This window comes from Dermacentor silvarum, chromosome 5 (assembly GCF_013339745.2).
Source record: "Dermacentor silvarum isolate Dsil-2018 chromosome 5, BIME_Dsil_1.4, whole genome shotgun sequence".
Lineage (NCBI taxonomy): Eukaryota > Metazoa > Arthropoda > Arachnida > Ixodida > Ixodidae > Dermacentor > Dermacentor silvarum.
The window spans coordinates 21912237-21933650 of record NC_051158.1 but is presented as its reverse complement, the minus strand read 5'-3'; the positions used below and the strand labels follow the sequence as shown (position 1 = coordinate 21933650).

The following is a 21414-nucleotide window of genomic DNA, read 5'->3' as shown; positions in this document are numbered from 1 at the left end:
GTCTACCACAGACCATTACTTTCGCGGTCCTCCTCCAAAGTACACAGGGCCGCATTTTGCTGCGCACCGCGGAGCGTAGTACACCATCCGGGTAAAGCAAGCGCTCTAATAACAGCATAGAATAAAGAACCAACTATAACAGCTTCTCGTTCCGGCGGGCAAGGTCATTCACTTCTTGTGCTTCAACAGATAGTCTAGCTCGGTTTTGACGAACTGGCGTACGTTGGGGTCGGGTATCTTGGCAACCGCTTCGGCTGCGCGCGCCTCGCCGTCCTTGTAGAATTCCACCAAGCCTTCGGCGTAGTCCAGCCACACGCAGTTCGAGCAGCCGCTTCCGCAGCACTCGTCCTTTCCTGGAGGCACCGGTGGCTCCGCTGCCGTACCGTTCGCGGAGCCTTCACTAGGCCGTATTGCTTCAGAGGTCGTATTGCTCTTTGCCGTCGTCGGGTCATCGTTGCCACAGTCGCTGGAGAGGTGCCGAGATCCGGCAAGGGGATGCGGTGGCGGTCGCAGCCCCACGGTCGACAATGTTGCGCGATGCGAAGAATTTGCTACCGTTTCTAAGAGCACGCCGGTAGCGAGCTTCAACATCGCCGTCAGCTGGAGCCGGGCGATGCAGACATCGTCGTCTGCACAAAACGTTGGTCTGCTGCTGCACGTTCACGGCTTTACCGACGTGAAAATAAGCAGGGCGGCAGTTGTGACGGTGGACGTGAAAATAAGTTCACGCCGTGTACCCGATATTGAGGCTTATTGAGCCCGAGTGGAAATTCCCGTAGTCCACTCTTTTGCATGCATTTAAACCTCGATTTAAATTAACCAGACACGTTAGGGTACTTCAGTCGAATCACCAACCACGCAAGAGCTGACGTCAACTCGAGATGTCTGGTAACTAGCGGGGCTTTCAAGTATCGGACCCCGGGCTAGAAACGGAAGGCAGCCCCAGCCTGAAATGTCCCTAGACTTCCTTCACCCCCCCATAATAATTACATGAAAGGGTGTAAACATGCAGAGGGATTAAGGCGTGCGTCTCGATGAAAAAGTGAATTCGGGGCTAAAAGCATAAATAGCGTTTTGAAAGGAGAAACAGCAGGTGGGATCTGTGGTGTGAAAACGATGTGCCTTTGTCTGCCACATTGTTGTACCCATTCTGATATTGACGATTAAAGGGACAAAACCGGTAGAGAGACGCAAGTCAGCCTTTTTTTTTTTTTTTTTTCCTCCACCCAATTATACGATAACATGCGAGCATTATCCAAGCATTGAAGCCTGTATTCGAATTTCGAGGTGTATCATTTGTTATATTTTATGTAGTAATAACGGCAAGCCTTCTGTGTTTTGCAAATTAATATGTATTTTTATCACAAAGGTGGCCGTAAACAAAGTACTGAATATAACAGTTTTAACATTGGTTACTAATACATTGGATATATATATATATATATATATATATATATTGCGCTTGTGCCAACGTTGCCCTCCCTTTATACAGACCTGTATTAGTGCAGCAACCCGAGCACAGGCAGATCGTGGTGTTCCATTCCAATCTGGCAGAGAAGCGAGTCACAGCAGTACGGGTGGTGAAAACGTATTTTTAATGACTTTCGAGCATGTTGTGATTGGTGGTTCACATGGCCTTACATGGCATTTCACAAATACATTTATAACTGAACTCCCCCCGGTGGACAATCAGTGATCCGATCTTTGAAGCAACAAACTCCTGAAACTGTGCAAGCATGAATGCAACATCAAGAACTTTATTTACAGGCATCACTGCAAATCCACCGCAATATTTCCAATGCCGACTTTTGTGGGAGGCCAATTTAACAGAAAAGGAAAGCAGTAGAGTTAATTCTTCAAGGGGCTGCACCCAGAGTATAAGTACAAGACCATTTGACACTGTACAACAAAATGAGCAGAGAACAAAGTACCCAATTGACGTTAACAAGATGCACAGCAGACCAAATTAACAGTGTCATGAAGTAGTTCATTATATACTCTACAGGCAAGCAATTAATGGCCAGCATATAGAGAAATGACGGCAGGCGGCAGTCATGATTACAATGGATGCCGATGCACCGAGGCCTTCGATGAAAGTGGCGGTCAACGTGAAGAGCTGGAGCTCGAGCGCGCGTGGCGTCTGGGTCCTCCACCTGTGCCAGCTGGGGACCGCGATCTGCGTGACGGTCTTGGTGAGCGATGTCGACCTGGAGGACTCCTGAAATGTGGCAACGGCAGTCCAGTTTGTGAGCGGGGTGAAAGTGATCCAGGGAAGAAATAAAGCTGTCCAGTCACTGCTAACGGTATGGACCTAACTAACTAACTGGCAGCTGCGGGTCATCCTGACACAGCACTTTCACCTTGCTGCTTTCAAACATCATTCTTAATTAAAGGTTCCCTCCAGCAGGCCCCATCGGAAGTTTCGGCTATACACTCGAAATTGTAAAACGCCGACGGTGGAGCATTTGACTGCAAAACTTTTTCAAATTAGTTAATTGTTATAAGAAATTGAAGTGTCACGTTGCCATGCTGCCAGAAGGCAAGACCCACTGCCAACACAGACACCTCTCCCCCTGTGCCTCAAGTTCTAGAGATGCAAAATTTCTGAAAATTTTGAGCCCAATCGGAAAAAAACAGTTTTTTCACGTTTTTTCCCAAAATTTTGGAAAAAACTGGAAAAGAACAAATTTTCTTTAGCATACGGTCAATAGTTTATTGCCAAATGTCAAAAGCCATAACTCTCATTATGTAAATAACAGCAGTGAAATGCTTTCTTCCTTTTCACAAACGAATGCAGGGTTTAACAAATTGAAGACAAGCCAGAAGCATCACCGCGAACGCGTTCAGTTCTCTGTGAACGGGTGCGGCTTCTTAGAATTGTTACGGCAGTTTGAACAAAGAGCACTGAAATGTCTCTTCTGTGGCTATTTCGTCGTGGCTTCAACTATGGAAACACTGATTAAGATGTCTCCCCGACCGTGAAGCGCATCCACACGTCGGAAACTGGCCGTACCATTGCAAAATCTGCCTCCACACGGCTTTATATGCGGACTTCCGCCACAGGTTGCACAAGTGCACGAGGGAAAGTCAAAATTGAACAATAACGGGCATCAAAACATGATAAACCGCACCCGAATGATGAAGCCACGCTGACGCTATGTGATATCGATGGCGAGTGGTCAGCCGTCGTTTGGTGTTTCGGTATCATGTGCGCCGTTTCGGTTTCGCGTTCTGCGTTTCGCTTTCACGTTCAACGCTCGGTGTTGCCCAAGTTTTATTTCTGTACGTTTTTCCCCGCGGAAATTTTGGCCAATTTTTCCAACTGCGCCGAAAAAGAAAAACCGGAAGAAAACAAGTTTTTTTTTCCAGAATTTCCCGTTTTTTTTCTGCACTTCGCATTTCTAGCCTCAACTAAGCATCCGCAAGCGACATGCCTTTCCTGCCTTCTCCGGCACTGGATCAGATTAGGCCAGGAGCCCTGCAATCCCCTTTTTTTTTTTGCTCTTCCTTTGCTGCTGCATAGCGCACTTTCAGCGATGGTTTTGGGTGTTGTGCATTACATGACGTTCTGGCAGACAGCAGGGTGCATGCACTTTCATTTGACATTTCAGTTGTTTTTGCACCATGTAGTGGTTCGAAAAAAAAAAGATTTGCGTGTTACGTGGTGACTGCTTAGATGGCCACATAGGCAAGGCAACTCACACAGGCGAGCACAAAGCTACCGTCGATGTCTATCGTGCTCTATACCAACAGACTACAAGCTTACATGTGTCCCGCACTACACAAAGGCTTGCTGACTATGTGACACAAAGTACTCCTACACTGGGCACTAGAGATTAGCTAACAATATAGTTACTTCGTTGGCTGAACTGGGATCATGCACACTCTGCACTTTACGTATTTACAGTTTGCGTATCCAAACAAGCTGCTTATTTGCTCCGTGACCACAGGGGCACGGTCCTTGCGAAAAATTTCACCCTGAAAGCGTTAACACTCGGATGTAACAATGAGCAGCTGCTGTACTGCGAACTTTTGTGTGTGTTCTATGGCAGAATAAACCGCTTACTACAATGTTCCCATGCCGCATCATTGGCTATAACAATTACACATCGCTGCTGGGTGTCTGCGCAAACAAAAGGAGGAACGCGCGAAAACCAAGAACATCCAATCGCTTTGTCAGCAAGGGGGTGGAAGGCCGGCGCTGGGATGTGACAAATATGTGCCGTGCAGAGTGAGCAGCACGAAGGCAGGTGCGACGAAACGGCTAGCATGTCCTCCATTGGAGCACGTTTGAGACCTCGCACATTGCAGTAAGCAGTTTATTTCGCCATAAAGTTGACAGTGCAGTGGCTGCTTATTGGATCCGACAGAGTGGAATCTAAATGATACGATTCTGCATAATACGATTTATTTCTGTGAAGATCGTATCGACGAGATTCCACTGTACATTGTTACAACCGGTATCCTTATCCTACAGGGTATCCTACAGGGTTCACCTGTACTATAGTTTCATATGTTAAAAATAGGCTTTTCATCATTCGAAAAATATTTGAGAAATATTCTGTCTGACTCAATTCTGGCACTATTCGATTCAGTCTCAAAAATTACTGTAAGTATTCACACACGCCTGTTGGCAAAAAGTTTGCACTGCTTTATGAGTATGGACTCACCGGGCTGAACGTCCCCTTGGTGGAGGTGACCTGCGTGCAAAGAAACATATTCAACGTGAGGCCCACATACTGTTCTTGAAGTTACCATCGAATAGTTGAGCGCCATTAACTGCAAAGTTTATTTCTCACAAAGATTCTGCTGAGCCCATTGCACAAGGTACTTTTTTTTTTCTATGGGCTGACAATTGACGTCCATGCTTTTAGTTCCAAGTGCACTTCCAAGATATATTTATTCTGCACTGCTCTTATACCGGTAATTTGTCAACAGGACTTCCACTAAACTCGCGTAAGCAATGCAAGGATTTCACACAAGATGGAAACTATCATATTTGAAGGCACACTAAAAGGTACAAGCATTGTGATTCGTTTTGTGGCACTTCAACTCTTTTCGAAACTTGCCGATTTTTGGCGTTATTTGAGCCCCCCATCCAAGACTGCTTTATAATAGCAATAATAATACGTAATATTTTTTAATGGTTTCCCCGTGGCATGTCATGCCGGCGAGTTTCTGAAGGGCGATTGTCACAGTGCACTTCACACAATGTGCCCCTTAAAGTCCGACGATCATTACGATTAAAAATTTCGATTGCTGCCCAGCACTATTTTTCATTTCACCAACGAGATCCTATTTGGCCAAGACAAAACACGTGTGACATACCTTCGCGGACGTGACCTCGGCGGGGATGATCTTCTCCAGTGCGGAGGTGGTGCGGGGGGTCGTCTCGGGGGCATGGGGGGGCTGGGCCGCCTCGGAGGCACGGGCCGTGGCAGCAAGACTGATGCCGCTGTCACTTCCTGACCATCAATCTGACCTATAAAGTAGACAGCGGGAGAAAAAGGCAAACGTCACTGCCAAAGACACCAAGTGGCATCGCCATAACAGTTACAAACACCACCTACAATTTTTTTGGTCATAAGAGTTGGCTTTGTTGGTTTGGTAAGCACTTAAATCTAAGAAGTGTACAATAAAAAATTTGGGCAGTATTGCCCAACGGGCATAGCATTGAAAGCAATGGCAACGCTTAGTGTTGCGCCGAAGCTCCTTAAACAGTGTTCAGAATACGTGGGGGCGACAACTACAGTGAAATCTCGATATAAGGAACATCGGGAGACCGCGGCAAATTGTTCGTTATAGTGAAAGCCCCAAAGTGAACCATTCCGCCCGTATCAGTTCATAAGTTGTCACCATATCGACTTTCCACGAAAGCATCGCTGTTGCTTTTTCCCGTAGGTTCCGCCGCCATGAACCACTAAAGCACCGTATAATAAGAGTGGCGTGAGCAAAACCGACGCTGACGCTGAGAAACTACCGACAAAAAGGAAGCTCCATGTAGCCTCAAAATAAAAAAAACTTGAAAAAAAACCTTGAGATGGCAGGCTGAAAGCTATAGAATTTTATCGAGGCCTTGGAGTGACATCGTAGGCTGCTATTATGGGCAAGTCAATAGTACAGCAACACAAAATATGATTTCTGCTTTGTATCCATGTATTGTGCAGATGCATTCGGCGTCCCACGAGGAGCACTAGCTTGATGCTGCTCCACACAAAATTTAGAAGAATGCGTGTGTTACAGCCCAAGATGGTGGTGCATGCGAACCGAAAATAAAATCTATACTCAAGGAGGCGATTGTAAATCAAGCCTGTAATGCCCAATGTATCATACAAGCGTTAAAATTCTGATGAAAGTGTGTAAAGGCCTAACACATAGCCTATAGTAGAACATTTAATATTCTGGAATGAGTTTTCAGTTGTAGATAGTCCAGCAGACCAATTACTACACTAATTAAGTTACAACTCACATAACTTTCCATTGTTCTTATTGTACAAGTGCACTCTTGATGGCCAGAAAGAATGTAACGAGTTGTTACAATTTTCCTTGATCGGTAACTAAGCTTGGTCGTCACAGATTAAGACCACAGAAGACGCACACTCACCCCCGTCCATGTGGCGCATGGCTCGCTCGGCATCGGCAGGGTTTTCAAACTCGATGTAGGCGAACCCACGTGACAGGTGGCCGTGGGTCCGATCCGGAGGTAGCTCGACACTCTTCACCGTGCCGTAGCAGCCAAAGATCTCGAGCAGGTGGTCACGGGTCACATTGCGCGTCAGTCGACCCACGTGGATCTTGCATGGGCGGGGCGGCGATGGTGTCCGCTTGCGCCTGCTGCTGCTTGAAGTGGTTGCGTTGGTGTTGCCACCTCCTCCGCCACGAGCTCCACTTGCTGACCTACACATTCCACGACAAGAGCAGACGTGAATACGTGACAATGCAATAAGAAAGACATTTGCCAAGCGACAAAGATTGCGCAACAATGTGGCTCGAGTACTGTTGTTTTTACGTGCAATTTTTTTAGGGCAATGAAGACGGCACGAACAGGGCAGAAAGAACAATGACCAGACAACAGCTGGACATCACAAGAGGACCCTTGCAATGCAATCTATGAACAATGGAAGAAGAGTACTAGCCAGGCATGTTTGTATTTGGATCCATATCAGAAGAAGATGGTGCAGCTGCATGCCAAGCAAAATAAGAATGCTAATTTGATTTCAAGGCTCCGTTAAACATGCAACTTGCACTTGGGCGTGAGAGATTTTCTTCTTTATGCAGCAGCATTTCTAGCAATCAATTGTTCTGCTGCAATTACTAATCTTGGCTGAGTGGACAGTAGCAGGGGAATGTTCACCTTTTTTCATGCAAGTGCCTTAGATTTTGCAACACACACACTAAGCTGATTCGTTCACTACTAACAAAACAGCACACACTTTGCACTTTCTCCTACCTAGAAATGACATTCAAACAAAACACAAATCCAACATTCCTTGTACGAATGTTGAGAAGATTCATAAGACAGTCAGCATCAATCCAGTAATACTCGTCCGCAATAGCTGCTCTAGCTTCCGGATACCAGTGTGGCTGAACGCAAACGGGCTACACTAGGTCTCCTCAATATGTCGCCCCCGACTGCCTGAGGCGCTGCCTGTCAGCCAATGAGCATTGGTGTATGCAGCTTTTGGACAGTGTTTTTAGTGTTCTAGCTTTTCTTTTATAGTAGATGCATCTTCACAACAGCAGACGACATCCGCACGACAGCATTCTCTCAACTTGCAAAATGTCGTCTAACGCCAGTGGTTGCAGCACTTTCGCAGAAATTTTTGATGCAACTCCATCTATGGCTGACCTTTTTATATAAACATCCCCATGGCTACAGCTTTACACTTCTAATAGAGTGCTTTCTCGTTTGAAATACAGCATTCAAGCGTATCACTGTGATGTAGGTTGTTTACACCTATTGTAAGAATGCTGCAACAAAGCAACAAATATGGCACGAATTCCGGACAGCTATATGTGCTGACTGTCCAACAGAGTCATCAAAAGAAAGTTAACGAATCTCGGATAGAGTGAACTGTCACTGACGCACACAAAAGGGCACACACACACCGTACAAAAAAAGCGTTCGCTCTTTATGAATGAGGCATGAACGTGTACTTTACGTGGGTGCAGGAGTGGGGGCTGGCTTCACAGGTCTGCAGCGGTCAAAGAAGCAGGTGCACGACGTTCATTAGGCAGGAAAGCACCAAAGCCCACACAGGCACATGCACGCATTGCAACAGAAACCAACGCCACACACATGATGAAACATGAAGCGAAAGAGACAGCAGGCAGCTTAGCCACCAGGCAACATTGACAAGATGCAGGGCAAGCTTTGGGGCTGGGTTACTTAACCTAGCCCAGGGTAAGTTAGGTGTACCGCCATTTACCTGGACACACGGTTCCGGCGCCTTCGCGGCGACACGGAAGTGGAGCGAGACGATGATGAAGACGACGACGACGAAGAGCGGGACGATTCACTGGAGGCGCTTCCGCTCGAACTGCTGTCGCTTGAGCTACTGCCGCTGCTGCGAGTGTGGATGAACGTGAACGAACAGTCAGCACGGAGGAACTTCGCGACCGAGAACACTTGAAGCTGCACCTAATGCAGCTTCTAACTAGACCTTATCTACTTTTGCCCACTGGTGACAAACGAACAGGCGTTTCTCAATGTTCGACAGCATGCTTCTTCTGTAGTGTCACCACCATGACGATTGACGGCGAAATGCCCACAGAGTTTCCGAGAAAAATTACTAGATGAAACTCTCGCAGCACTGCGATCGTGTAGCTCCCATGGGAATGGTGGTTAGGACATGGTTTTTGTCTGATCTTCGTGCTTGCAGCTTTATTTCGAGAACATGCGAATCTCGTAGCGGTAACGTGGCTTCATTACCTCCGCTGGAGCCCACTCGTTCTAACGCTAAAGCTTGGCTGCTGTTTAAGAGACGTTTGCCTTGCTATACGAGAACATAGTTCAGAACATGCACACATCGCACATTTTCAAGTTCATTTTTTTTTTTCGACGTTTGACATGACGTACGCAAGACGAAACACGTTCCAAACTTTAGTGACAGAAAGCCTAGACCTTTCTCGCACCGTCTGCCACTGTGGGAAGTTCCGGGGCGGAACATTCTGCGAATGTGCGGAGGACAAACCAAAGAGGTTGAAGGTTTGAGAGGAATGTTGCGCGATTGGTTGGTTACCTGGCAGCACTGCTAGAGCGCGAGCTGCTTGTGGATGCCGTCCTGCTCTTCTTCGTGCGTTCCCGGCTTCGCTCTTTCTTAGCGTCCGCCGATCGGACGCGCTTCGGGCTAGCGGCCCTGCAAAATAAAGCAAGCATGTAGGGGTGAATTCAAAAACACCGAAAGCGCCATCACACATACAATGCGCCGATCAAAGTAGTACTTCGGACCGAACACTTGTCATTTAGCCACAAAAAAAGACGTGCCACTAACACCGGCAGTACTCACATGATTGCTGCGGCCTGGGGCGTCGAAAATCAGTTGCGCACTCGATCTGAAACGATAGCGCATTAAAAAAAAAATTATGTAACCGAGTTACGATTTCGCAGTACAACTCAAGAAACCTAGGCTTAGCAGAGCGTGTCGGCAAAACGCCGGCTCGCGCGACAATCGCTAACTTCGGTATACACGACTTTTACGCCACGCGTTTGAGCATGTAGGTAAGATCCAGAGCGCTATTATTACGGCGAGTTAAATTACGTCGATGGGACGATTACAAGTAGACTCACCGGCAAACGCAGGTTTCTACGCACGAAAGAACGATGAAGAAAAAAAAAAAGAAAAACACTAATCAACGGGCGCCATGGCGTCCGCTCATAGTTACTTGATGGCCTGTTGATTTCGCTAAAAACAGTGGGCTATCCTTTAATTTGTTATAAAAAGAAAGAGGTTGTGCTACACATTTGTAACCATAACGTAATTTCCCTTGAGGCAGTAATTAACCAATGTGTTGCGTATAAAAGAGAACAAGTACTTGTGACATCTTTTAAATAAAATATTGTTAAATCGTCTAGTCAAACATGTGTCAAACAGTCAAAACCGAAACCGTTAAATGGCGCCACATAATATGAGAGCGTGCCGAGAAATTCTTGCGGCGTCTCTTGTAGCCCACGGAGACGTTGACGACCACTGTTTCGTGTTAGTCTGAATTCAAGAGCCTAACCTGATGATTTTTGCGTTATTCGGAGACGGCGCTTCCGGGCTGATATGGACAACCTAGCAACTTCGAAGTGGAAACCGGCGCTCTCTCGGTAAGCCCGGCATTCTGTTTCGTCAAGTCGTGCATTATTTGCGAACAAATTCGTTTCATTTCAGACTGATGGCTATCCTGAACAACATTCAAGCACAGGTCGATGCAGAGCGGCGATTGGTGGACACTATGAACGAGTTTTACCGACAGTTCATCTCTGTGTACGATGTCTTACCATCTATTGCGTTTTTTCTTTTCTTTCTTTTTTTTTTTTTTGAAAGATCATCTCTCGCTCTCTCTCTATCGACTTCTTTCCTTCATGTTAGCCGCCCTTTATGTTTCAGACCTATTACTGCAGAAGAAACAAAAGAAAACCAAGCCAATACCCCTCAAATGGACCTAACGCAAGGTTAGAACTCGTCGAATGTCTGGTGTAGATGTCAGCTGCCACGTTTAAAACAGCTCTGAATTTTATCATACTCTGAAATCCGCGGAACTGACTGACATAATCTGGGGGGGGGGGGGGGGGGCGTGCTAAGTACGGGCTTTACCCCCCCCCCCCTCCTATCCCATTTCCCTACTCGCCGTGTTTTTCTCTTTCTTGCACAGCTAAGCAAAAACTTGGAGACTTCCTGGAGAAAGCTAACACGCTTCTAGCCAAAGCAAGACAGCTGAGGCATGGAGACAGTGTACGTATTGCTCATCAATACTCGCACCTGAGCAAAAGCAATTAACACCGGTAAAATTGTCCCAGAACGATTATTACTCCTGACATGTTACTAATACATTCATGTATTCAACATTGAATGAGCAGGGGACTGTGCAAGTCATAGTCAAGTCATCATATTGCACAAAATTAAAGCTTGACATAACTGCATCAGAGAATTTCAGTCTTGAAGACATTTGTTTCGTGTTGTGTGGCTGTGGCCCCGATGCATACATTATTGTTCTTTTTTCGTTCTTAGGGAGACTGCAGCAGTAAAAATGAAAGGCATTCGACGAAAATGAAAAATGCCTCCACCATGGTGTTGAAGAAAATTGAGGACCGCCAGCCTGATAAGGTTTGTCTAGAGTGCCTCATTTTTATTATGGTCGGTGAACATTTCAAAGCAATTAAAGCCGCATGTGGCTGTCGGCGAGCCCACAGGCTTTTCCAAATCTACCATGGAGTGAAGTGCTTAGCATAGCCAAAGTTTCATGGCCTGACTTGTTTCTATGTCGCTCAGTGTGTTAGCACAAATTTCATAGGTAAGGGTACCCGAAGTTCACTTTTCACAACTTTATGCAATTGGCACATGTATGAACATATACTATAGTTAACCTTTCATTGGAGACATGCTCAGTTTTTCATGTCACGGTCATGTCACAGAGTTCCCCACCACTTTTTCATACATAAATAAGTCAAATATGAAATGCAGCAAGACAGCTCAAGGTCATGAGAATTTTTTCTTATTTTTCTTTGATTTGTGAGTGTGAACACCCAAGCAGTCAAAATGAATCCACAGTCTTCCACTGTGGTGTCCCTCATAAGTTATTGTGCAGCTTCGGCACATTAAATCCTAAATTTCAAAAGTCAATCTCTTGATTTTTAAAATTTTCCCCCAAAAGTCGTTACGTTGGTATCGCTCGACTTGCGGCTGATGGAGCAATGTTCTGCTTTGTTTCTGCAGCCCCAAGTTGCAGCAAAGGCAACTGTACCAAAGCAGACGACGCGTTCACGGAGTCGTTCAGCGGTCACGGTGAGGAAAGTGAGCATCATCAGAGAGCAGCCACGCTCGACATCACAGTCACGATGCCAGAGACAGCATCGAGCATCCAGTCCTTCGAAGAAAAGTGATAAAGTTGCATACAGGTATGCTTGCTTTTCTTTAGGTGTCTGAGTGGCAGTCCTTAATTTGTAACATATTGCCACATACGTGTACACAAACATAGCTCTGGCCACGGTGTGATTTACTCCCAGTGAAAGTTTAATCGACACACATTGTTTTGCCAAAAGCAAGTGTTGCAAGGGCTTTAGGCAGTACTTGATAGTAGCCCTGTGAAATGTGCTTATCCTGTTTGTGGCACAGCTGAACGTTATTTGCTATTCCAGAGTGTCTTTTACACCAAGCAATATTTTTTGATTAAGTATCCATATTCAGTATCATGTTGTTTGCACTATCCGACACATCGCAGTGTGCGCTTTAGAAAAATGTGTCCTCTTCTTTTTACATGCGCATCCTTTTCTCATGTATTCAGTCTTTAGGTTGTCATTGGGTTGTACGTTTATTTGCGCATGTTGCCACGTCACATGCTCCCAGGCCCAGCTATTAGTTCATCTGGAAGGAATGTTTACCCGAAGTTAGCTTGCAGTCTTCATGTTTGTCTGCTTCTCTGAAACCCAGCCTTACTATTTGCCGGAAGGAGGCGTCGACCTTTCAGCCTTCTTCTTGAGTTTAAGTTTAGTATAAATGTACAGTCACGGGACAAGCTAACCTGAAACGACCGAGCGACAACCGAATACTACCGTTGGTGCTGTGCAGTCACGAGTACATGAGCCAACAACAAGATAAACACTCCCCCGAGATTGCAGACAGGCGTACCTGCGTCAGCATAATTGGCGAGCGAAGGGCCGTGCCTTTCTTGTGCCTTGTGTCATCCTTCGTCAGTGAGCACTATTTGTTAAGGTAATTAGGGTAATTGTGAGGTAATTGTTAACGTAATCATGAGGTAATTATTGCAAGGTATTGTTATGCAAAATATTATCGCCACTGTCGTGCCGGTGTTTATCTTGTTGTTGGTTCGTGTTCTCGTGGCTGTATGGTGCTACCAGTGGTTTTCAGTTGTCGCCGCGTCGTTTCATGTTAGCTTGTCCACGAGTCAGTGATGTTATACAGCGGGTCGTCTTTTGCTTCAGTGTCTGTAGTTTGTCGTCTGCAACAGCCGACGTCTTCTGGCGGCGTGAACATGCAAAAATGTTTTTTGCAGATGTTGTGGTGCGCTTTAAGGGACCGTGGAAACTGAGCGATGGTTATCTCAACTGCCTCCACTATATTGGTATGGGAACGAGAGAAATGGGCACAGCTTGCTGCAGCTAAGCTGGGATTGGCACTGCACTACAGCATTGCGCTATATATAGCTATATATAGCTTATTAGCTTCTGCTGCTCGTACATGTTGGGCAAAATGATTGCAAACACTTTGTTTAACCCTGGCTCTTCCTAGCCACCCTCCATCTAACTTGTTTTCTTTGTTTTTCTTTGGCAGTGGTACACGCAATTTTCTGTTATGACGTAATTAGGTAGCACCTGCCGGGGTGGTTCGTTGAATACAGCATTTTGCTGTGGTGCTCAAGGTCGTGGATTTGACTCCTCGCTACGGTGGCTGCGTTTCAATGGAGGCAGATTGAAAAAAAAAAATGCTAATTTACAGAACTTTGGGTGCACATAAAGGAACCCTAGGTGTTCAAAATGAATCCGAAGCGCTCCACTGCGGCATCTAACATAACCCACTCTGCCGCTTTAGAAACATCAAACCTGTTAATTTAATAATTTTTTTGCAATAGACAACTTTAGCATACTGTTTTAATGTAGGTGAGACAACAAAGATGTAGGTGGCAACAGCAGTAAGATGCAGCTTGTCACCTGCATCTTCTCAGTGAGGCTTTCAGGTCTGCATCACCATTGAAGGTGTGGTACCACCTTGTGAAAAGAAATTGAAGCATAAAATCACCAAAGCAGGAAAACTTCGTCAGTATTTATCTAAGACAACTGTCAATGTATGCAGAAGTTTCTTGTGTAAACACCGACAAGCAGCATAGTAAGGTTACTAGTAATAAGGTAACCACTAACAACCACAAAAATCATTTTTGATACTTCTGTTGACTTATGTTCTTCAATATTGTGGTTATACACTGTTTCTGTTTTGTTTGTTCTGGCAAGTCTGTTATTACTTTCCTGGACACACTTCTGCCATAGGGCTGCAACATTTTGACAATAAATGAGATAGTACCAGGAATAAATAACATACCATGAACTGAACATTGAATTCTTCTGACACAATTTCTATAGTACCGGGAACACTCTTTATTAGGTACAGCAGAAGCCATGCCAGAGCACATATCTAAAAAATAGTGAGACATTATTGCTTATCCTTTGTCACTGGAGAGAGATGTGAGACAGACATAAAGTGCATTGTACCATTTGCTTTAGGTTGTTAATAATGCCGAAGCTACAGTGCGTTCAGTGTAAAACGACACGCTCTCACTGTGTCTGTTTTGTTGCCGTGCTATACACGTAAGCCACGCAAAGGCTGAAGCACAATATGCAATATGCTTGCATGCCACATAGCTCGCCATTGCCTCGAGCGCATGCATGCCGCAGCCCAATGGTTTGCGGGTACTAATCTGGGGTCGTCGTCAATGTCATACCTGCTTTTGTTGCACCATGGTGAAAGCAAGCTTACCGGGACAGCTACTGTACCGTGTGGGAAAAGTATTGTGGAACATGGTTGCTGAAAAGAAGAAAATATTCTCGAAGGGTCAAGCACAGAGAATAACTTCGGTAATCGCACGACGACGTTCTCATGCGAAATTTTACGATGCGCATGCCGAGGTGATGGGCAAAATTTTTTCACAGAGCTTGTGTTCCACAGACTTTTGTCCTGGAGTTTACACTTGCCTGCACTGCTTCTGGCCATAACATTGCCATAGCCTGCTTCAACGAGACCAAGCCAATCGCTGCATTTTTTTTAGAGGTCACTCTAGCCATGATTCTCAGATATTTATCCAAGTGCACTCATCAATAGACAGGGGAAATTGGAGATCGCAGGGAGAGGCCTTCGTCCTGCAGTGGACATAAATATAGGCTGATGATGATGATTCATCATTTCAAAGCAAAACTCATGTTCATCCCCAGCATCTACAAACTGGGAGGTTAGGTACTCTCGGACCTGCAGTTGTGTCCGCAGATGCAGAGACAGTTTAAATCCTCTTTGAGGTTGGTCTCCCATTACGTTTTCAAGCAGAATTAAATAGCAAATCTTGATTATAACAGGATCAAGGTGAGCGAGTTTGAGGAGTGATTGTGTGCTAGTGCTCAAGGCACACCAGCTCGCAAAATATTTCTGAGTGTGGAAACTTTGAAAAAACTTGAATGCTTTGCAACCTAATAATGGAGCCTTTAATATATGCACTTCATAGACATCACAATGAACCTAATGGTGCACTCCTCAGTCTTAAAGCAAGTATAAGACTGCATTTGTACAAATATAACATGACCACAAATGTAATGCCAGACAGTACTCACGGTAACTTAATGTTCAGAGAGTTTTGCACTTCTATAAAACTGCTTAGTGGCTGAAATCACCGCACGATAAAACTTGAAATTAGAAGAGAAAGAAAATTGTAGGGGTGGGCCACTAACCAGTTTTTAACATCAGATCGAATGCAAATTGAATAGTGCCAGAATTGGAATCAATCGAATGTTTTTCTAACAGTTTGCGAATAATGTACAGCCTTCTCACCAGGAATTTTAATGTCAGGGTAATTACAGCAATGGAAAATTGCTGTCGTTACACTGCATATTATAAAGCATGCTTTATCAAAAGCACAAAGAGAGCATTAGGAACAACTAAGCAGATTGTTCTCAAGCTCAGTGCTCTTCGGAGCATATGCGATTATGCATTATTAGGTATATAAAGTTTATAGAGATAACGTGGTGGGCCAAGTAATATCCGTGTATACCACAGATGTTAATAAACCAGACATGCGTGTCGTCTGCGTAGATGGCATAGTGAAAAAAAGATAGCAATCTTTCTCTAGTTGAAATGGTTGCAGCAGATGGTGACGCTCTTGGATAAAATATGTTGCAATGAAAGGTATTCAGATTTATTTCAATGAGAAGGCACAGGAGGTGCCACAATTATAAACAGTACCGAACAATGTCAGCTTGCGTGCCTACACAACATCTTTTTGTGAGTGATAGTGTTCAACCAGAAAAGTATGTCTGTCATAGTGACACAGTGGGCTCTAGTACATTATGTCCACTGGGGGTGGGGCGCATTCTTGCTTCAATTTCGTGCTTGGTCGTGTATAGTTGACAACGTTGCATATTCGAAAGGTTTTAGAAAAATAGGCAGTCCTTGATTGAGAGCCAAGTACTGGCTATTCGATTCGAGGACTGAATCATATAGGACAATATTTGATTTGTGATTTGAAAGTTTCAAATATTCACACACCGCTAAAATTTTGCACTATAGTTGGAGTTGACGATGTGGTATGGTACTTCATTTGAAGCTTTTTGGCATTTTCCGCATTTCATGATCAGGGGTGCGATCTTGTACACGTTCCAAAATGGAACGGAGGCGTTCCATTCCATCGAGCCGCACACGATTGGTCAATTTGAACGTCGCGGTTGAAATTGACCAATCGTGTGCGGCTCGATGGAACGGAACGCCTCCGTTCCATTTTGGAACGCGTACAAGATCGCGCCCCAGGTGTACGGCGTTTTCAGTCTCCTCGGACTCAAAGCACGCCCGAATATGCCCCCATATCAGTTACTTGTTGCACTGCTCAGGTTTCCAATTTAATTTAGTAATTATTTTTTCCTGATTATGTCACAGAGAACTGCTAAGCACTCCCGAGGTTCAAGCACAACTGCGCGAGTTCTCCGCGCTAGTTGACGAAGCACGGAAGTGCGCTACGAAGGACACCGATTGCCCCGAGCGACTACAGTTCCTGTCGGCGTATGATGCTGAGGTACATTACTGCGTAACATTTTTTTCAGGATTTCATATGCTTTCAAACACGAGATTTTAACAGGCAATGGGAGGCGCGGCTTGCGGACGAGGACCAGGACAGCCAACTGGCTCTCCTGGACCAAGCCCAGCGAATCGCCCGTGCCAGTGGAGCCCTGGACTAGGGGCCCCAACCACGGGACCTCAAATTTCATTTTATTCATTAAAGTTTCTCTCTCTCTCTCTCACCCACTGTACCCTTGCAGTGCTTTATTCTGGCAGAAAACTGTTCTAGATTGTGCTAATTTGCGATTGTCGAATATGCAAATCATGACTGATGGCTTACCGCTATTTCTCGAAAAGGAAAGTGTATGATCATTGCATTCTGCTGGTACTACTAACATTTGGTGCACGGAACTTGGAGGTTAACAAGTTTGAGAAGAAGGTAAAGATCGCGAGATGAACGATGGAACGAAAAATGCTGGGTGCAACGTTACGAGACGGGAAGACAACGGTGTGGATGGGACAGCAAACGGGCGTAACGGATATTCTAGTTCACATTAAGAGAAAATAATAGAGCTGGGCAGGTCACGTAATGCATAGAGGGTTAACTGGTGGACCATTAGAGTTACGCAATGGGCGTTAAGGGAAGGGAAGTGCAGTCGAGGATGGCAGAAAATTAGGTGGGCTGATGAAGTTAGGCAATCTGCAGGCATAAGTTGGAATCGGCTAGGGCAAGAAAGGGGTAATTTGAGATTGCTGGGAGAGGCCTGGAAGAGTTTCAGAATTATTTGTGTATGAATTTACGGGGCTTAATAGTGCTTGTACGTCAACAAGAAGGAAAAAAAATGGGCGCGAAAAAAAACTTCGAGGACAAGGAAAACGACAAGCTGAGTGCTTTCTTCTCGTCTTGCTTGTGTATGTACCTTTTTTTTTGTGCCTGTTTTTTTTTATATATTCATGAAAATGTTTTCTTGTTGCATATGAACTCTTCTATTGAAACAGTGTGTATTGATATAATAGCTTTTTTTTTATGCTGCGGGAAAGTCTTTCATCTTGCTGTTCACTGCTTTGTATACAGTGTACACTACACACAGCTGCAGTTGCAAGGCGTTTTTGCTTATCTTAAAGGCAAGAAATACAATGGAAACAGCTCCTCATGAACTCCGTGCTATTCTAGAATTGATGTCATGTCATATCCACCTTATCGTGCAGCTGTGTAGCACAGCGGCAAGCGTGCCCGTGACCTACTACAGGGCAATTTGAACTCTATTTATAACATAAAATGTGTGTGGTTGCCAGCCTTACAGCCTTTCCGCTATTACTTTGGCGATATATACTACTAGCATCTAATTTTAACAAAATTGTGCTCAAGTGAGATTTTGTTGGAGTTCGCGTTTAAACACAAATGTCTTTCTATGACTTTTAGGATACTGCTGCGGACAATGCTGAATCAAGTAAAAGTGAAGGTAAGTGACTCTCATTTAGAAGTTTTTGCAGGTTGACTGATTACATTAGCATCCCTGTGTAGTGTACAGTGTGCTGAAGCTGTGGACGGACTATTGTAATGTTCGAATAGCTTTTCTAGTCTGTATTGTACTGTTCAAATTGGCTACCTGTGTACTGTGCTCTGTCTCACTGACTCTGTGCAGTGTATTGAGGCTGTGGTTTGTGTCAATCAGTCAGTAATAGAACCTGGCTGCATGTTCTAAGGAAGGCAAAACCCAGGCCTGCCCATTGTGTGCTGCTAATGCTTTCGTGACACTTCCATTCAGTCAGTGTCGTTGTGCAGGAGGCCACCAGAGGTGGACAGTGGAAGAACCCTTCTTCTGATTCACTTTTCTCGTTGGCTGGCATGAGCCATAGCTTTTGCTGCACTGCACGCAATTTGTGAGATGAAGTACAGTAACAACAGTCTTGCATATCTTCCTGGATGAGCCTTGCTTTGCTTCTGAATTGTCTTAGGGTTCCGTGCATTTAAAGAAACATTAGTACTTGAAAAAATTTTCCCACTGAGTTGTGCAACAGAATTAGAAACGTATCATTACAATGCAGTTAGGTAGGTTTGACTACAATTTACATCTTAGTTGGTTTTTTACTTTTTTAATGCGATAGCATTTTTATGGCTACTTCCCAGGCCTAGTCAGTTCTGTCTAATAATCTTGTTGTGTATTATTCATACGAGCTGTGTCCCTGCATAATGTTGCGGGCACATCGCCATAAGGCGATGTGCCCTTGCTAGTGTGCTTCTCTAAAACTTTGCTGTTTTGTATATTATATGCAACCTAAAGCATTGAAGAGTAGGATCTGCAGCTATGCGGCATGTTTTAACGTCAGTAAAGTTAGTGAGTCAGATACGCACTAGAAAATAGTCTGCTGTAAGCTCGATGCGAAAAATTGTCCTCTTGACAAAGATGGAAAAATTTGGCTGAAAAAAAAAAAAATATATATATATATATATTCACAAGCACACACACACACAAACTTTTAGATGAAAAAGAAAAAAAAATGTACACTGAATATAATAATAAAACCCAAAAATGTTCAGGTGTACCTATATGCCCAGAGAGCGTAAAACATGGCCTATGGCGTTGGAGCATTAGATAGTGTGACAAGATAAGGTAAGTATAGAGATCTTTGGGAGAGGCCACTGTATTGCATTGACCAGAAAGTAGTCTGATGATGATAGATACTTTGAAGGTTACGCTCTCAATAATGCACGAATGTCATTGTGTTTCTGCGCAGTGTCCTCGATGCTGACCTCGCCGGCGTTCCCATCGCGGGAGGAGTTCCGAAGCGAGTTTCGCACCTACATTGAGAAGAAATGTGCTGCCTTGGACAAGTGCATTCTGGACTTTTGTGCCGAAACTATTTTGCCACTCCTGGAAAGCACGCCGTGCCCAAACCGGTTAGTGTTACCGTAAATATTTTTCCTAAATTGTGCGCAAGTCTTCTGAAAGTGTTGATGACGTGTGTATCTTCTGCGCCTCTGGTCAAACGTGCAGGGAAGTACAACAAAATGTAAAATGTAAGCGTAAGTGAAGTACTTCGTATGCTTAAAACAATTTTGGTCAATTCAACTGTGTCGAAAAAAGTTGCTCTGTTTTGGAGCAGTTCGTTCGTACTGTACAAGTAGTACACTGTGCAATATGTGATGATAAGAGATAACAAAGGGATAGGACAGGGCGCAGAGTGGTAGCCTACAGTTCATTACTTGTAGCAGTACAATGCTTGTTCACTGCACACTATCCTGTCAGGCCCTGTGCCATTTTTCTGGTTTCATTTCGCGCAGTGCATTACTAGTTCACTAGTGCATGATTGTAGAAAGATAAAGTAGCCTGAGTTGGTCTAATCAGTGTATCGCGCAAGATCGGAGCATTCCCAGTACAGAGTCTTCCGCGTGCTCAAGGAATAGATAAACATGACTGTATGCAAAATGCTGACATCAGATTCTTTACCTTGAATGAGGTGGTCACTGTGGTTTATAAATGCTCTCGATTCCTGTAGTGGGCTGCTTGAAAAATGCCCCCCCCCCCCCTCTATACTGTACCAAAACTTTACACCCTTTGGGAAAACACCCCTTTGTGAAATTGTTAGCAATGGGTCTCCTAGGGGTGTTGCTAGGAGTGTTACAGTGACTCCTCCACTCGAAAGGTGTCGCTTTTTGATCAGTATAGGTGATTGAAGGTAGCTGGGCATTTGCAAAAATGACTTTCAGGTTTCTAGAGCACATTTTGTGTCAACATTTTGTTTCACATTGTGTGCACCTCTGTAAGAGAGCTTGAAAGCATGAAGACAGGAAGGTACAAAACTTCAAATGAACATGGTGGGAAACCAGTTAAAATAAAGCTAAGAAGTCCTGGGTTTGTTTACATAGTGTGTCCATGCGGCAGCAGTCTGGTTTCTAATTATGGCCGTATTTTCTTATTTTTCAGGGAATACGCTGCCGTTGTGCAGACTTTTTACGGGATCATCTGTAATAAGGGACGTCGTTTTCCAGCGTTTGTCGACTGTGAACAATGACGGTGCTTCCTGTGTTCATTGCCCGTGCTTCCAAAGTGTTGAACCAGCAGCATTGAACAGTTCCATGGATTTTTTTTTTTTTAGGACTGCATTTATTGATGGTCGAATCTCTTTTGTATTAAAGCTGCCAATAAATTAAGTGCTCAAAGCGCAGTTGGTTTCTTGTGTCATTCGGGTGGTCATGTTAGAACGCTACAGAAGTCAAGTAAAAGAGCAACTAAGCATCGTTGCTGGCATAAACACACTCCACTGATGATAAAGAAACAGCATTATTACTTCCATAGCCAGTTATTTTTAAACCTGTTTTTCACCATCTCCGTAGCACAGTGCAGATCACCCTCAAATGACAACCTGAATGTGCCATTGAAGATGCAAATTGGGAACATGATTTTCCGATATCAAATCCATAAAAATATGGATCCATCAA

At 44.5% G+C, this 21414-nt stretch overlaps 3 protein-coding genes across 4 annotated transcripts; 1 reads left to right on the top strand and 2 right to left on the bottom strand.

The window, feature by feature from the left end:
• Positions 1-168: 168 nt before the first annotated feature.
• Positions 169-591, bottom strand: LOC119453996 (oxidoreductase-like domain-containing protein 1). Its single transcript, XM_037716015.1, has one exon. The coding sequence runs from the start codon at positions 589-591 to the stop codon at positions 169-171; it is 423 nt and encodes a 140-aa protein (XP_037571943.1).
• A 981-nt stretch (positions 592-1572) lies between these two features.
• LOC119453042 (RNA-binding protein with serine-rich domain 1-B-like) lies at positions 1573-9893 on the bottom strand. Of its 2 annotated transcripts, XM_037715021.2 has the most exons (9): positions 9791-9893; positions 9510-9555; positions 9243-9359; positions 8430-8567; positions 8163-8195; positions 6605-6897; positions 5329-5482; positions 4671-4700; positions 1573-2218 (listed from the first exon to the last, which is right to left on the bottom strand). In XM_037715021.2, coding segments are annotated over exons 2-9 (882 nt in total). In that variant the 5' UTR covers positions 9512-9555; positions 9791-9893; the 3' UTR covers positions 1573-2103. The 2 variants fall into 2 exon arrangements, with proteins under 2 accessions (XP_037570949.1, XP_037570950.1); XM_037715022.2 differs by lacking the exon at positions 8163-8195.
• Positions 9894-10101: 208 nt separating this feature from the next.
• Positions 10102-21140, top strand: LOC119453040 (uncharacterized). Its single transcript, XM_037715019.2, has 10 exons — positions 10102-10312; positions 10377-10472; positions 10596-10660; positions 10861-10940; positions 11217-11312; positions 11922-12103; positions 16851-16986; positions 18394-18433; positions 19710-19872; positions 20900-21140. The coding sequence occupies exons 1-10, from the start codon at positions 10269-10271 to the stop codon at positions 20985-20987; spliced, it is 990 nt and encodes a 329-aa protein (XP_037570947.1). The 5' UTR covers positions 10102-10268; the 3' UTR covers positions 20988-21140.
• Positions 21141-21414: the final 274 nt, after the last annotated feature.

Bases quoted from the DNA above. Each gene is read 5' to 3' on its own strand.
- LOC119453996 (XM_037716015.1), bottom strand. From the start codon at position 591: ATGTTGAAGCTCGCTACCGGCGTGCTCTTAGAAACGGTAGCAAATTCT.
- LOC119453042 (XM_037715021.2), bottom strand. The intron at 8,568-9,242 runs GTAACCAACCAA...CCACACTCGCAG, and splicing joins CGCTCTAGCAGTGCTGCCAG to CAGCGGCAGTAGCTCAAGCG. The intron at 6,898-8,162 runs GTAAAGTACACG...TGGAATGTGTAG, and splicing joins GCCCCCACTCCTGCACCCAC to GTCAGCAAGTGGAGCTCGTG.
- LOC119453040 (XM_037715019.2), top strand. From the start codon at position 10,269: ATGGACAACCTAGCAACTTCGAAGTGGAAACCGGCGCTCTCTCG. The intron at 10,473-10,595 runs GTACGATGTCTT...TTTATGTTTCAG, and splicing joins TACCGACAGTTCATCTCTGT to ACCTATTACTGCAGAAGAAA. The intron at 18,434-19,709 runs GTAAGTGACTCT...GTTTCTGCGCAG, and splicing joins TGAATCAAGTAAAAGTGAAG to TGTCCTCGATGCTGACCTCG.